This window comes from Coniosporium apollinis (genome assembly GCF_000281105.1).
Source record: "Coniosporium apollinis CBS 100218 chromosome Unknown supercont1.10, whole genome shotgun sequence".
Lineage (NCBI taxonomy): Eukaryota > Fungi > Ascomycota > Dothideomycetes > Coniosporium > Coniosporium apollinis.
This window is the reverse complement of record NW_006913272.1, coordinates 1422-17627: the sequence shown is the minus strand read 5'-3', so window position 1 is coordinate 17627 and position 16206 is coordinate 1422. Positions and strand designations below refer to the sequence as shown.

Below are 16206 nucleotides of genomic sequence, written 5' to 3'. Positions count from 1 at the left end.
GTAGTAATACTAATATAGCTATAAGCTTTAGTAGCTATAGATTTTATTATTAAACTACCTCTTTCTAAAGAACCTTTAATAAAGGTGAAATACGACTCCGTGCTTACTATTATAGACTAATTAATAAAGAAAGTACGCTTTATACTATATAAAGAATTATCTAATACTAAAGAGCTAGTATACACTTTCCTCTAGAATGTAATAGTAATATAAGGTCTACCTAAAGAAGTTATTTTAGATAGAGACAAGCTATTTATATCGAATTTTTAGACCGCGCTAATAGTATAGCTAGAACTAGCCTATAAGCTTTTAACAGCTTACTATCTATAAATAGATAGATAGGTAGAGCGTATAAACTAAGTACTAGAGTAGTACTTAAAAGATTATATAGACTATAGATAAATAAACTAGGTATTATTACTACCACTAGTATAGCTAGTATATAATATAAGCGTAAATAAGATAACGGAATAAACTCTATTCTATACTAACTATAGATACTACGCTTAGATATTCTACGAACTAAAAGAAGTCTAGACTCTAGTAGAATTAGCTAAGTTAATAGTGGAAGAAATATAGTATATATACTAAGAACTACGAAGAGATATCGAGTTTCTATTATAATAATTAGTATTTTACTATAATAAATATAGATTTAGGGCACCTATACTTAAAGAGGGGGATAAAGTTTACTTCCTCTAGAAAAATATTAAGATAATAAGGCTAAGCAAAAAATTGGGCTATATTAGAATAGGACCATTTAAGATTATTAGAAATATTAAGAATATAAGCTATAAGCTAGACCTACTAGAGGGAATAAAGATATACCTAGTATTCTACATTTTGCTATTAGAACCAGCCTCTATAGAAATACCTATATTAGCGAGGGTACTAGATAACTATCTAATAGAATAAGAAGGATAATATAAAGTATAAAGGGTCCTAGATGATAGTACTAACTTAATAATAGTATATAATAATACCTTATAAAATAGAAAGACTACTCTAACTTAGAAAATATATAGAAGCTATATACTAATCTTAATAGAAGTAAACAAGCTATAGAGAAGTACCAGGAGGGTCTAGCTAAAAGGAATTACTATTCTAGATAGCCTAGATAGAAGGCGAGAACGATAATATATTATTAACTAGTAGCAACTCTAACTTAGCTAATAAGAAGGTACAATTCTTTTTAAAGACTCAAACCTACTTACACTACTCCTTCCACTCTAACTATTTAACCTCCTTAATAGAAGAAAGCTTTTAGGATACTAGTATACTCTACTTATCTTCTAAATCTTTAAGAGAATCTAAAAGAAACTCTTAAGTAGCTTTTATAGCAGTGACCGCCTGCTATATAGTAGCTACCGTGTTATTAGCTTCCTATAGCTTATAATAAAGCTTACGTTTCTCTTTCTTCAACTTTTCCCCTAAAGAAAGTTAGTAGAGAATATAATATATAGCTAAAAAAGTTTAAGCGGATATTTAGTATAAGTAACTACTAATAAATAGCTTTTATTTAACTAGAGATATTCTGCATACTTTCTAAAAGAAAGATTAACCTTATAGAATAAATCTATAGAAGAGCAGCGATTATAAGGAGTCGGTATAATAGAGTTCTTATTATAAAGATAGTAAGCTAATTTACGGCGATAAGTAATAGAGTTATTAAGAGATTTAGGTTGAAGAACCTCAGATATAATAGTCTAATAGTAGGAAAGAAAGAGGACAGGCTTAGATAATTATCCGACCTACTATTCTAGGGCTTCAGAATATAGCCTAGGCTAAAAGAGGGATAGTATTATAAATAAAAGCTAGCGGACTAATTATACTCTAACTAGTATAAGCTAACACGTAACATGCTCTATAGACTTTAGTACCCTCTATTAGATCTATAGTAGAGTATACTAAGACGAGTAGAGTAGATAGAGTGAGTAAAGTGAGATATAGAGGTACTTACTATAGTCTATATTATATAGAAGGCACCGTTCTCGTTTATCTAGAATAGTGTACTTAACTTAAATAAGAATCTAGTATTCTTTATAACTTAATCTAATCTCACCCCTATAATATTAATCCTTACCTTATTAACTATATCTTAGTACTATTCTCTACCTTCTTAATTAGAACCCTAACTACCCTAGTAGCCTATATTATCTCGCAATAGCACTCTATTACAACTAGCTAGTTAATAGTGCCTTTTAACTTAATTTAAGATAATAGAATAAAGTAGAATTCTACCTATAATAAAATTAAGCGTAGTATCTAGCTCTATAATACTATTAATAAGTTTATTAATAGAGAAGTATAGTAATACGTAAGATAGATATAGAATAGCTATAAACTAAAGAATATAAATAGGCTTATAATATTAATCTTTAGAGACTAGCTTTTAGTAAAAGATTAGAAGGTATTAGTATAGTATTGCGAGCTACTTTATTTAATAGAATATATTACTTAGAGTCTTAAAGAGTATTCTAGATCTAGTAGTAGTAACTTCTAGTTTATAATTATAGCTTTTAAACACCTATTAAAGAAGCTTAAATATACTAAGGGATTATATAAATACTATTCGGAGAACTACTTCTATATAGGTATTAAGCTTACTTAGTAAAAGATAAATTAGTATTATATACTATTTAATAAGAATCTAGTCTATCTTACTACACTTATTCTTTATTGAAAGTATAAGTAGTAATATATTAAGAATCGCTAGTAGAGCTATAGTAATTAGATTGAAGCTAGTAGAGAGAGAGTTTATTAGCTTTAAATTAATAAATATAGCTTAAGATAAGCTTAACTAGTTATTTAACCTCTAATATAAGAAATAGATAAATTTAAAGCTAATATAGCTAAGAGGCTTACTACTATTACTACTAGTAGTTATATTATAGTTATTAATAAATATACAGCTTAGATAGAGGTTAAATGGATTAAATATAAGAATTCTATTATGTGTTAGATCTAGCGCTTAAATAACTACCTAAAGCTTATAAGAATAGCGCTTAATCTCTTCTTAATACTAGTAATAAGCTTAGAGTTAGAGTGTATCTTTAGCTTAGCTAGTATAATAGTAACTAACTACTATAACTAGCCTAATTCTAATATTATTTAAGCTACTTAGTATATTTAATTATAGAAGTATTATAGTATTAATACTATAGTAGTAGTAGTAGCTTTAGCGGAGAGATTAGAGGAAGGTTAATAGAAGTATATAAGAGTGGTGGTTAGATTTAGAGAAGTAGTTTATAAGGTAGAATATTAATAGCGCAATTGCTAGTTAAATTATTTTAGATAGATATATTTAGATAAGAAACTAGGTTTAACACCTATAAAGACTCGTAGTGTTTTTTTTTATAAACGGCTAGCTAGCTACTAAAATCGGTTAGCTAGTCATATAATTATCTAAATTATTAACACGGCTTGTCGGGCGAGTCGGACGAGTGGACCCTCGTTCGTCCAACAGTCGGGCGATTTTCCTACCGATGGATTATCTGCGAGCCTCTATAAGGTTTCCTTTCCCGTTCTAGAGGGTTAGTGACGCCGCGCTAAGCTCGCGCGAGCCGAGGTGAGTTTTGGGTAAGCATGGGTGAGCTTAGGGTGAGCTAAGTCTACCTTCTCTCGCTTTCTTATTCCGACTTCCTCAGCCACAAAGTTTGAGGATTACAGTAAGCCTTCAATCCAACAACACCCCACTCCATACCCATCCCGCTCCATTTGTGTCCGCCGAACGGTACCCCCGGTGCTACATCAAAATGCGAGTTAACCCACACGCTCCCCGCCTCGAGTTGCCTGGCCATCCGATGCGCCCTCTCAATATCTGCACTCCACACCGATGCTCCGAGGCCCATCTTCGAATCGTTAGCTCTCGCGATCACATCGTCCTCATCCCACCACTTCAGTATTGGGATAATCGGCCCAAACGGCTCGTCCGTGACGATCTTCGAGTGCTCGGGTGGATTGTCGATGATGGCGGGCTCGATGAAGTAGCCTTTTGAGAATTCCTGGATACTGCCGCCAAGAGCACAAGTCCAGCCTTCTTCCTTGATTTGAGAGTACATGGCTTTTACTTTCTCGTATTGCATGCTATTCTGAATCGGACCGACGAGGACATCGGGCTCGAAGCCGTCGCCGGTCTTGATGGTCTTCGAGAAGGCGACTAGGGCGTCGCGAAACTGGTCGTAGATAGCTCCGTGGACATAGAGGCGCTTGATAAGCATGCAGATTTGGCCAGAGTTGAGGAACGCGAGGGTGGCGACCTGGAGACAGAGTCGTTAGCAGGAATCGACAATTGGAGTCCTAGGAAGAGAGAGAGAGGCCACCTTTGGAATCGCTTTCTCAATATTAACGTCCTCGCATATGATTGCCGGGTCATTACCACCCAATTCGAGTGTCACACGCTTGAGAGTCTTGCTGCAGCTCTCCATGACCTTCTTACCCGTGACGCTTGAGCCGGTAAAGCTGATCTTATCAATGTTGGGGTGTTCTGTAAGCATAGGCCCCAGATCATCGCCCCCGCTGAGCACTTGCAGGACGCCTGGAGGGAAGATCCGCGTCCCTAGCTCGCCCAGCTTCAGGTCGCAGTAGGGAGTATATGGTGATGGCTTGATGATAATCGTGTTCCCAGTATAGAGGGCTGGTCCGATCTTTCCAACTGCGAGAAGTACTGGCCAGTTCCAAGGAACAATGCCACCCGCAACGCCAAGGGGCGTGTATCTGCTGATGATCACTCGATCCTCGGTCTCCTCTAGGATTTCCTCTGTCAGATGCAGCTTGGGGAAGCTCCTAAGCCATTGAATGGCCATGGTGAGCTCCACATGCGCAGTTGAGAGCGGCTTGCCCTGCTCCTGTACGAGGAGTCGCTCGAACTCGTCTTGCTGGCTTTCGATGGCGTCCGCGAAAGAAAGGAGAGCTTTTCCGCGCTCTTCTTCAGTCGTCTTAGACCAGCTCTCAAAAGCTTTACGGGCGCAGGCAACGGCGTTGTCAAGGTCCTTCTGCACTGAGACTGGGACTTCTGGAAGAGGTTCCGCTGTGGCAGGATTGATGCCATGGCGGGTCTCAGCGGTGGATGTTAGCTTGTTGTTAATGACGTTGCGGAAAGTCTATCAGCTATATTAGCGGGTTTGCATGCACAATACCTCTCTGTATTAACTGACAGTGAAGTCAAGCTTGCTGTGATAGCCATCTAGACCGTTGCTTTCGCGGTTTGAAGCCATAATGAGATGCGTAATCTGGGCTTTCGGAGTCCAAAGGAAAGGTTGTCATCCGAACAAGCGGGGTTTGGGAAGAAGTTGCCTAGATACATACATCTCCACAAAAACAGGCCGCCGAAGGGCCATGCGGGGTTTTGTCCTGCCTCAGCGAGCTCACCTACAGTCGGCATCATCCGCATTAGGCGACGACGGGGGTCTCGCAAACAATCTACCTAGGTGCCTAGGTAATGATTTAATTTCCTACCTACTGACGGATTATCTGCGAGCCTTTGTAGGGCTTCCTCTCCCGTTCTAGCGGGTGAGCGTCGCCGCCCTATACTCGCGCGAGCCGGGGTGAGCAATGGGTGAGCATAAGGTAGGTGAGCATGGATGAGCATGGGTGAGTTTCAGGTGAGTTTTGGACGAGCATGGGCGATCCCTCACCCTGACTCACCCATGTCTCGGGAAGCCGAAAACGCTCTCCCATATTGACCAATGTTCTAAATATATCGGCCAAGCCTGCTGCCTTAAACTCAGCCACCTCCTTCAATCCTTCGACTCATCGGTGACGTATTGACCTAACCCCACTCATCCCGAAGGGAGACCCAGTAAGAACAGTCTGGTCGCATGTCGAAAGCAGTAAGCCTTACATGGAACGGTCTCGTCGACGATAGGCGGCTGCTTCCTGCAGCTTCTCCGGCTTGGCGACGAGCTGGGTCATCCTCAAAAATCCATCGATTTGGTTGCCAACTAGTGCCTGGTGTCTGGTAATCGGGGATTCCGGACTTCCCTCTTAAGCAGTGTCTCTATACAGGGTATCCTCGCAGCCGATGAATAGCGCGCCTCTTTTGCAGGGTATATCCACAGCTGGAACGAAGTATGATTCGCTGAAAGGGATCCACTTTGATGAGTTTAGCCAATCCCGCACGTTGAAGCTTGGATTAAAGCTAAGCTTCAGCTAATGCGGACTAACCATCGGCTGCGACTATGGTCTGTAGCAAACATTCTCTAGGAAAGACTTATTTCCGTCAAGCCATAACGTAGTCTCCGAGAGCCCCGAGAGATTCCGGTAATAGTTGTAAAGGCCCTCAGCCAGCGCTTCGTCAGTGCCAAAGTAGAAGAAAGCCAGCATTGACTTCGTCAATTCGTCAATGTAAGCGCCACGCGGATTGAGCACCATCTTCTCAAAACCCTGCTTATTCACCTTTGCCCAGCGGACCTCAGAGGTCGCGATTGTTAATAAAGAGCTGGCGCCAGAATTGCTTGCTGGAGTGCTGTAAGTTACCTCGAGCTAGCGCAAGAGGTTGGGCCTCCTAAGACATGGTGCACCAGCTGCTGTTCAACACCGTTTTGGAGCACATCACCGCGGCGGTAGTCCGGGTCCTCCCGGGCCTCCTGGTCTTCCTGGAAGGCATGGCAGCGACGGTCCTCCAGGAAGGGACGGTCGTGATGGTCCTCCTGGGCCTCCAGGACGTGATGGTCGCGATGGTCGCGACGGTCCTCAAGGAAGGCAGGGACCTCCAGGTTCTTCAGGCCCTCCAGGTTCTTCGAGCCCTCTAGGTGCTTCGGGCCCATCCGGTTCAACGTGATAGCATTGACTCACTTCCCAGTTGTTGTAGTTAGTATAAAATTGCAAGATTATCGCGCTCTCCGACGCTTTAGCTCCAGAACCTAATATTGGTAGTACGTAAGGGGGCTGCCGCCCCTTAATAGTCGTCAAGAACGATCAATACCGGGTATGAGCCCTGAGGTGTCATCACTAATTAAACGCAAACGTTCAGAAATAGCAACGTCTTTGACCGTTCATTCGTGCCTGCAGCTTCGCCGAGCAGAGGGTTATCAAGCCAGGATGTTGGAGCACACAACAAAGTAAGACATTTCTATTAATGCTAACTTAATCCAGCATGCGGAGTAGTTAACGCCCATATATCTACTCTTGCAAGCTCTGCCATACTATTAACGAGATATCAGCTTAACACAACTAACCGCATTATGAATATGCAGGAGCAACGAGCCGTTGAAAGCGTCATCAAACATCACTTTACTAGTCCTCAATTACTCTAAGAGGCACTGCAGGCAGCAGGCGCTTCAGAGTCAGATGATTATATTGCTAGGGACAAGCATGGCAACAAGCGTCTTGCTTTGGTTGGTGACGCGCTGATCCGCTTGGTGGTTGTAGATAGATGGTATCCATCTAGGACGAGCACCGGTAAGACCGTACTCTACAGGCCGGAGGTGGTCTTGACTGGAATAGAGGAGGGCAGATATGTTGTCAGTGATCTCGGCTTAAACGACGCCCTAAGTCACCTTGCTGCGGAGTGCAACTTGGTCAAGCATGTCTTTAAGAACCATGTCAATAGGGAGACGTGCCTTGGACTACGCTTGCATCTACAGTCGAGGCAATTGTTGGAGCTGTCTGGATAGACTCTGGTAAAGACATTGAAAGTGTTCGGCTTTCCATGGAGGCCCTTCATCTTCTCAGATGAAGGATGTTGATGAAGGGAGCTGCGCAGCCGTGTCTGACAATATGTATATACTTTCACGATATCAAGCCGATCCGAAACGTGTCCTCCAGTCTTCTGTATTGCTTTTGGGTACAATGTGAAGCATGACATAGGCAAATCAACAATGAAAATCACTGAACAATAATCTCAACAAACTCAGGGCAATATTGTTGAAACCTGGTTTGGACGGGAAAACGCTTACCAAGTGAGCTGTTTATGGGCAAAAAATGGATCGCGCATGCGCTTATGTAGGCTTATAATACGAAAATGCTTTCTAGAACTAGTTATATATAAGGGGGTTCTTCCCATGCGAGTTTCGGCTATAAGCGCAAAAGACAACATGCTCGAGGTAGAGTTGGATGAAAGCATGGAATTGAAGAAGAGCCAAACCCAGAACAGCTCCAGTTCCGGCTGTGATAGGCGGAGTGGAAGGATGCTATCAGGTAAGATCTCATATGCGAGCCTGTCGGCTGAGCGTGCCCGTGCGATAGGCGGTGCTGGACTAGTTGCTCTCGAACCATGTTCCGAAGGTGGTGGAGAAACGGTCAAAGTTGGTGACGGCGGGGCTTGCAACGATATGCTGTATCTTGCTGTTCGGGCTCCTTCAGACTGCAGGGGTACCGGAGTAGCTTCGTCATCTGGTAACGGACCTAGAAGGTCGATCTGTGGAATGTTATCGGGTAGATATAAACTTGATTACCATGGATATCGCCAATTATGTCCCTACCGGCTATTGCATGCTTTAGCATCTGCAAACATCAGACCCAGCCTCAGCAGCGATCACCACTTGGCTTGAGATTAGTGACCAAGCAGGAGGTAACCGGCTTTAGTGTAGGTTGATTGGCTTTCTTCAGGATACCAATATTATGTGTGTTATTGTACTGTGCGTTTTTTATTTGTAATCCTATTTATTGTTACTACGGCAGCCAGAAGCGCCATATCGGATATAGATAAACTCTATAATATAAGTGCTATTCTTAAAGAAAGAATCCCTCTAGCTATATTTACTATACTTCTAGCGTTATTACTATTAGGTAGTATATCCTTTAGAAAAACATTATAAAACCTTAGAAGCTAGAGCTTCTTCTTGGTATAGAATATTAAGAAAAAGCTATTAAAATAATCCCTTACTCCTTTATAATAGGTGTATATAGAGCCAGAATCCTTCTATTCTCTATATATATATCTATCTCGCTATAATCCAGATTCCTATTATATAGATAGCTTCTTAGAATATAGTTACCCTCGGAGGCGCGCGTTAGATAGATAGTAGATATAGGATGTAGTATTGCGCCTCGTATATTTACGTCTTTACGTTGGCTCTCTTAATAAGCAAGAGGTTTCTAGGTATTACCATGTGGAGATGCAGAGTTCAACTTCGATGCCCTTGTACTATACGTTTGCCAGTATTGCTAACAGATCGATTAGACTCGAGCTGACTCTGAATCGATCTATCCAGCTCGAGTCTGAATTACTCCACGCTTACCACGTGGCTTATAGCTAGCTGTATATAGCTAAATACATCTTGGTCTTGACATGAGTTAAGACTTCCGGAACCTTCCAGACGCCAAGATATTAGGTGCCGCGGTTTAGAAGCTCCGGATCTATATCGGAAGCCCCAGATCTACGTCGGAAGCCCCGGATAAAGCTAGCTAGTAGAGTTACAGATTGGATCCATACTCGATCCGATCGATCCGCTCTAGATTGATTGGATCAACTCCAGATTCAATCGAACTTTTGGCAACACTAGCGTTTGCTGGCTACGCGCGGCCACTACGGTGCGATCTGAAATGTTTTGCGTCTTCTCTAGGGCTGCGTTCCACGGTAAGCAACCTGCAATCTCCAAGGCTTTCGGACGTGACTTGGGCCCGAGTATCGGTGACAAGATTCGCCTCCCACATTGTCACCTGGTTTGCCCGCGTAAAAAGCCAGGATCCAACTTGGCCCCCAAACAGGTGTCTGCTTATCGGACGTGGCTAGATAACGTAGAAACCAAGACCGGTGAGATGCGTCTCCGCTTACTATTAAGACACCACCTCAATTCCTACATCACCTCACCCCCGCTCCTGCCTGACTATCAGCTTCCCTTCTCTATAACTTACCTCGCCTTCCATGGTCATAGCCAGGTGATAGCCATCCGCCTTCCTGGCCCCTGTTGTTGCTGATGAAGCTGTGCACCACTCTCACTATGAATTCCAAAGTTGATTCCACCTCCACGTCGCCAGAAAACGTAGATGTCGAGAAAAACATCACCGCTGACGTCTCGTCTGCCCTTTCGCCCTCCACTACTCTACCAGTTCCCAGCCGCTTTAAGCGATGGAACACACGCATCGAGAACCTAGCTGGCTTCGAGGCTCGCGGCATTGCTCGCGTCCCGCCAGAAGAGAGGCAGGCGCCCTCTACAACTGGATATATCCAGATGATGCTGCTGTGGTTCAGCGCAAACATCACGATTAACAACCTTGCTGTGGGTTTACTGGGGCCGCTAGTTTTCAGTCTGGGGTTTACAGATAGTGCGCTGTGCGCTGTTTTTGGGGCATTTTTGGGTGCCATGTCCACAGCGTATCTGAGTACATGGGGTGCAGAGAGCGGGAGTCGGACTATGGTGAGTTTCTTCAACCATCGTTTCACCCGGTTTTGTAAAGATTGTCAAAATCGGGATTATGACTCTGATTTCCTACCCTGTGCTCGCTCTACTCCTCTTCTACTTGATAAGAATGTCCCGGAAGCGGGAGATGGAAACCACGTAGTGGAAGGTATCACGGCTCTTACTGAATCTCCAGGTCGTGGCGCGATATTTTATGGGCTACTACCCATCGAAGATCTGCACCTTCCTCAACATCATTCTCATGCTTGGATACGCCGTCCTCGCCTGCATCATCAGTGGTCAGATGCTTTCGGCAGTCAGCGGGGGCAGCATGACTATTGCTGTCGGCATCGTCGTGGTCGCTATTGGCGTCTGCATCATCGCTGTCTTCGGTCTTGCCGTTTTCCACCTTTACGAGCGGTACGTAAGTCCTTCTCTTGCGATAGTGTTAGATAAACGCTAATAGCAAATGGTAGATTCGCCTGGCTGCCTCAAATCATCGTTCTCTTCGTGCTCGTCGGTTCCGCAGGTCCAAACTTTGACACCTCCCTCCAATCCGTTGGCAGCACGGCCCAGATCGCTGCAAACCGCCTCTCCTTCTTCTCCCTATGTTTCTACGTCCCGAATTCCTGGGCAGCAGCAGCATCAGACTTCTACGTCTACTACCCCGAAAACACCACCAAGTGGAAGATCTTCTGCCTCACACTAACCGGGCTCACGCTCTCTTTCTCTTTTGTCAACATGCTCGGCGTCGGCCTCGCCTCCGGCGTCACCACCACGCCCGCCTGGTCCGACGCGTACCACATCTCGTCCGGCGCGCTCATCACCGCCGGCTACGGCCCTCTCGGTGGCTTCGGCAAGTTCTGCGCCGTCGTCGTCGCGCTCGGCGTCATTGCGAACTCCATTCTTGGCACGTACAGCGCCGCGTTGGGTTGCCAGGCAATGGGGCGCTGGGGCAAGGCCGTGCCGCGTTGGGTCTGGGCGACCTTCCTGGTCGTGATCCAATTGATTTGCGCGCTGGCCGGTCGCAACGAGCTGTTCCATATCTTTACCAACTTTCTGGCCCTCATGGGCTACTGGCTGATGATCATGGTGTGCATCGTCCTTGAGGAGCACCTCATCTTCAAGCCGCGCCTCGGCGGCTTTGATTGGGCTGCATGGGAAGACAGGAGAAAGCTGCCGATTGGAGTCGCGGCGTTGATTAGCTTCTTGCTCGGGTGGATGGGCGCCATCTTGGGCATGTATCAGTTGTGGTATGTTGGCCCACTGGCGGTTCTGATTGGCGATACCGGCGGAGATGTTGGGATGTGGGTTGGTTGTGGGTTCACGCTGATTACGTATCCGCCGATGAGGTGGTTGGAGCTGAAGAAGTTTGGCAGGTGAAAAGACTGCTTTCCATGAGTAGAACAAAGACTCCCGGACCGCTGTGCTGAGTAGAGTTATAGTATTTTGGGCGCATCTTCGTCGTCCAAGCGGCAAGCTGCTTACTCACTTTAAGGCAACAAGTAGGCGGAGCAGATATTCGTGCCGTTTCAATCTCATCCGTCATCCGTTCGTGTACCGTACACCAGTGGAAATGTTGTCTGCGAAAACAAGTCATGCTGATACTCTCGGAACGTTCAGGGCTATCACAGTAAGTATCGACACGGGTTTGAAACTAAGAAATCAGCCCACCATGGCCTAGTCTCTTCAGAGCAGTCCTTAATTCGATCCAAAGTCCTCTGCCGTTCCTCCCTTTCTTCTTCCATCATCTCTCTCATCATTGTCTTTGGAGAAGGCGGGGCCGTCTTTCTCAAAAAGATCGTTCTGATGGGGATATTGCTCTCGTCTTGATATTTGATGGCACACGCAAGGGGGTGGGCTAGAGCGGAGCTTGGCAGCATGATCACGTGACCGAAGTAATTTCGAGGCGTTTTAAAGGCAACCTGCGCGTCGCCCGTCCGTTCCTCGCTTTCTCACTCACATACGTCCACCTACTCTCCTACATGCATAGCTAAGTGTCTTGGCTCATCTAAGCTCCTGCACGATGAGTGTCCTCACCGATGCGGACATTATTGCTAAGAACCCGATCGGAAATGAGTTGGATGGGTTTCGCCGTCTCTTCGGAGCGAAATGCAAATATCTCGGTATCTCTGAAGTCAGGCACTTGGTGGAAACCTCTGGGACAGGCGAGTCAGAGCAAGTTCTAGCTAACTCCAAGCTAATTTGTGTAGGCGCCAGAGATTTAGCGCTCGAGCTCATTCTAGCACTGTAATCCATCCCGCTATCTCGTGCCCTTCCGTCCCGTATCGGTCGTGGAACTCTCTTAATGGACCTCTTCAACCTAGGATCTCAGATTGATTCAGGCGAGTTCGACGTATAAGGGATTATCCTAATATTCGAGAAGGTAGATAGCTATATATTCGACCTAGAGATTTACAACGCGCTCTTTACACTCGTCGCTAGACTAAATACATCTCTCTAGTCCAGCTCGTCCTTTACTGCCTTCTTTTAGTAGATACCTTAGTCCTTTAATTCGGCTAGCGCTATGTATACCTCCGATTATAGAAAAGATATTAACCCTATACTAAAAGCCGAAGTAGAGAATAATCTTATAATTAATTATCTAAAGACCTTTAAGTTATTCTTTAGAGAACTGATATAGCTTTCTAAGATAGCTATAGCTATATTGAAGATATATAAGAATATAGAGCTATTACTATATATAGAGAATATTAGCTAGATAGAGTAGCTAGATAATTATAGAGAGTTAAAAGTATTAGACTAGCTCTATGACTATATTAATTAGTTTCTACTATTTACAAATAGATAAGATTTCTATTTCTTAAAATACTAGTAATATATTTATTATAGAAACTAGACTTCTAGGCCTATATAGTCTAGAAGCCTAAACTATATAGTATATTATAGATTAATCTACTATACTATCTACTAGTAGCTAGAGCTATATTAGCCTTTTTTCTTCTAATATTACTAAGGTCTAGGCTAGAAAGAGCTAAGATTAGACTATAGTAGCTAATAGCACTTAGAGTATATAGAGGGAACTATCTACTAGGTTAGATTAGTAGTAGTTCGCGCTATTTTAATCTAGAAAGAACTATTTTACCCTATATTACTATATATATAACACCTACTATTACCCTCTTTCTTAATATAACTAGTATATTAGTTTATAGTTTTAAAAGCTTACTAAGTTTCTAGATATAAATAGTATAAAGCTCCTTCTTAAAGGGCTAGAAATTAATTACTTCTTTAAGTTAAGCCTTAAGTATTTAGTTAGTATTATCCTCTTCTAGACTCTTAAGAGTAGACCCTAATACTATTAAATTAAGAAAATCTACTAAAATATATTCTAAATATTAGTAAGCTATAACCTTAGTGCTTTTTATAATAGAAAAACTATATCTTAGAAGTCTCTTCTCTTATACTAAGCCTAGCTAATCTATCTTCTCTACTATCTTACTCTTTTTCTTTTCTTTATATATAGATCTACTTTCTATCTCTTTATAGTCTAGAACTATAACTCTCTTTCTATTTTAGAGCTAATCTTAGAATCTTATTATATTCTTTAGTAGTAATAAATTAGGTAACTTACTCTTCTAGTACTTCTTACTATTTTTCTTTAAAGTAGCCTAAATACTAGTTATAGTAACTAGTAGAAGAAATAGTAAACTATCTAGAGCTTTAATAATCCCTTATATATTACTTATCTATTACTCTAGATCTTAAAATTTACCTTTTTAGTAATAATTATACTAGCTTAGTATCTTATCTAGCTTAGCTTCTTATATATAAACTATTATATAGCTACTTCCCTAGAATTTAGCTGAAGAAATTATTATAGAATATAGTTATTAATTAACTTTATAGTATTTTACTTTAAGACTCTATCTATAATCTATTCTTTAATAATTTATAGCTACTAATAGCTATAATTATATTTTTAGAAGTAGTACTTTAAATCTAGCATCTTCATATTATCTAAATATTAATCTATATACTCTTAGATATCTTTTAGGTAATTAATTATTAAGGTCTACTTCTTTTTAAAGGCGGCTGTTACTTCTCTTTACTTTTTCTTCTATAAGTACTCTACTAAAACTAGTATTACTAAGTATAGCTTATTTTTTAGAATATTAAGTGCCTTAGATTCTAACTAGATAAAGATATTAATCTTCTAAGCTACTATATATTATTTAGTTAAAGGTAATAATAAAAACTTACTAATGTATATATTCTTCTAACCTATAATACTTATAAGGTAGCTTATATTCTAGAGGCGCTAAAAACTTAGGTTCTTAAAGAGTAAATTATTCTTTTATAGCTTAATACTTATATTCTAAAGAGCTTAGTTAAGTGCTAGATTTTAATATAAAATTAGAGTAAGACTCTTAGAATATTTAGAATATCTTAACTCTTTAGGTATTTATAATCGCCTAAGACTAAATAGCTATACTACTTACTCTCTAGAGGTGCTTATTATTCTATTTAGTATAAGTAGAGAAGTTACTTTAGTATAAAAGGTAAGAACTAATCTTAATAGTAACTTAAATTTAGAAAAAGAAGGTATAGAGCTATAAGGTATAGATTCTTATTATATAGTTATAATAGAAGTAGAGAACCTAGTCCTTAATTCTAAAATATTTTTATTAGATAGTAATAACTATCTATTCTTAAGTGTAACTAGAACTAGCGGAACTTTTAGTTAATAGTAGAAGGTTATAAGTTTATCTTACCTATTACTTATAGATATCTTTATATATAAGAAGGGATATATAGCTGTTTATATATAAAGCTAGTTTAAAGAAGAAATAAATAAACTTAATTCTTTTAAAGATATAGAAGAATAATAGGAAGAACTTTAAATATATTATTATAGTATTATATTCTATATTATTATTCTTATTACCTTATAAGTAATATAGTATATATAATGCCTCTTAATTTGAGCTAAGCCTAAATAGGACTAGCGCTGCCCCTAAATACTTAAAAATAATAATTTTTTACAAAGTAGGTAAAATAAATAGAAATTAAAAAATAATAATATAGAAGCTTCTAGCTCGCTGTTTAAAGTGTATTAAATAAGTATAAAGGGTTAGTAATATATATAGGGATTCTACTAAAGCTATAGAAGTTACTTAGTTTTACTATACCTAATATAATACTATATACATAAGCGTAAGTAGCTCTACTAAGGGTAGCAATTTATAAAAAGAAAATATAATGATTAGAGCTAATAGAAGGAATCAAATTTAGTAAGTATATCTAATGTATAATAAAAGCGTATATAGTTATTAATAAAAGAATAGTTTAGTAATATAAAAGGGTAAGAAAACCGCTCTTAAAGCTAAGATAAAACTAAAATTAATAAGTACTCTCTTATAAGGAAGCCTTGTTATTAAAAAAGGTAAGTTATAGAAACTAAAAAAGAAGAGAGAGTTATATAAAGAAGCTAAAGTATTTCCTAAATATAGAGGCTTCTTAAAGAGTTAATATTATTAAAAGAAGTAGTACTTACTAATGAAGTAGGTAGAAGTTTATATAGAACCTTAGATAATAAAAAGAGGTACCTAATTAAGGTAGTAAAATAGAAGGCGAGATTTCTAAAGAACTAGAATATTATCTAGACTAAATTCTTATATACACTTTAGTTAGTTAAACTCTAGCTATTAGAGTAGTTAATAATAGATAGAAAGCTATAAGCTCTATAGTAGTAGTGTAATATCTTATTCTTATTTTATTAATAGTATCTTTATTAAAAGACTTTCCTAAAATACTAAGTATTACTAGATGTGCCCGTTTATACTAAAACAATTTAGAGTATTAGTAAAAACTATCTAATATTCTTAGATTTTTAAGAGTATATCTTTTTTTAATATCTTTATCTTTCTTTTTCTTAGATATAAGAGATGTTCCTCCTCTT

The 16206-nt window shown here is 40.2% G+C and overlaps 3 protein-coding genes across 3 annotated transcripts; 1 reads left to right on the top strand and 2 right to left on the bottom strand.

Annotated features, from left to right (window-relative positions):
• Positions 1 to 3629: 3629 nt before the first annotated feature.
• Positions 3630 to 5216, bottom strand: W97_02576 (aldehyde dehydrogenase (NAD+); the record flags this gene model as incomplete). The annotated part of the gene is made up of 3 exons (XM_007780476.1): positions 3630 to 4259; positions 4323 to 5102; positions 5157 to 5216. The coding sequence occupies 3 exons, from the start codon at positions 5214 to 5216 to the stop codon at positions 3630 to 3632; spliced, it is 1470 nt and encodes a 489-aa protein (XP_007778666.1).
• A 961-nt stretch (positions 5217 to 6177) lies between these two features.
• W97_02575 (uncharacterized protein) lies at positions 6178 to 6767 on the bottom strand (the record flags this gene model as incomplete). The annotated part of the gene is made up of 2 exons (XM_007780475.1): positions 6178 to 6458; positions 6557 to 6767. The coding sequence occupies 2 exons, from the start codon at positions 6765 to 6767 to the stop codon at positions 6178 to 6180; spliced, it is 492 nt and encodes a 163-aa protein (XP_007778665.1).
• A 3117-nt stretch (positions 6768 to 9884) lies between these two features.
• On the top strand, positions 9885 to 11666 carry W97_02574 (uncharacterized protein; the record flags this gene model as incomplete). The annotated part of the gene is made up of 3 exons (XM_007780474.1): positions 9885 to 10301; positions 10480 to 10703; positions 10760 to 11666. The coding sequence occupies 3 exons, from the start codon at positions 9885 to 9887 to the stop codon at positions 11664 to 11666; spliced, it is 1548 nt and encodes a 515-aa protein (XP_007778664.1).
• Positions 11667 to 16206: the final 4540 nt, after the last annotated feature.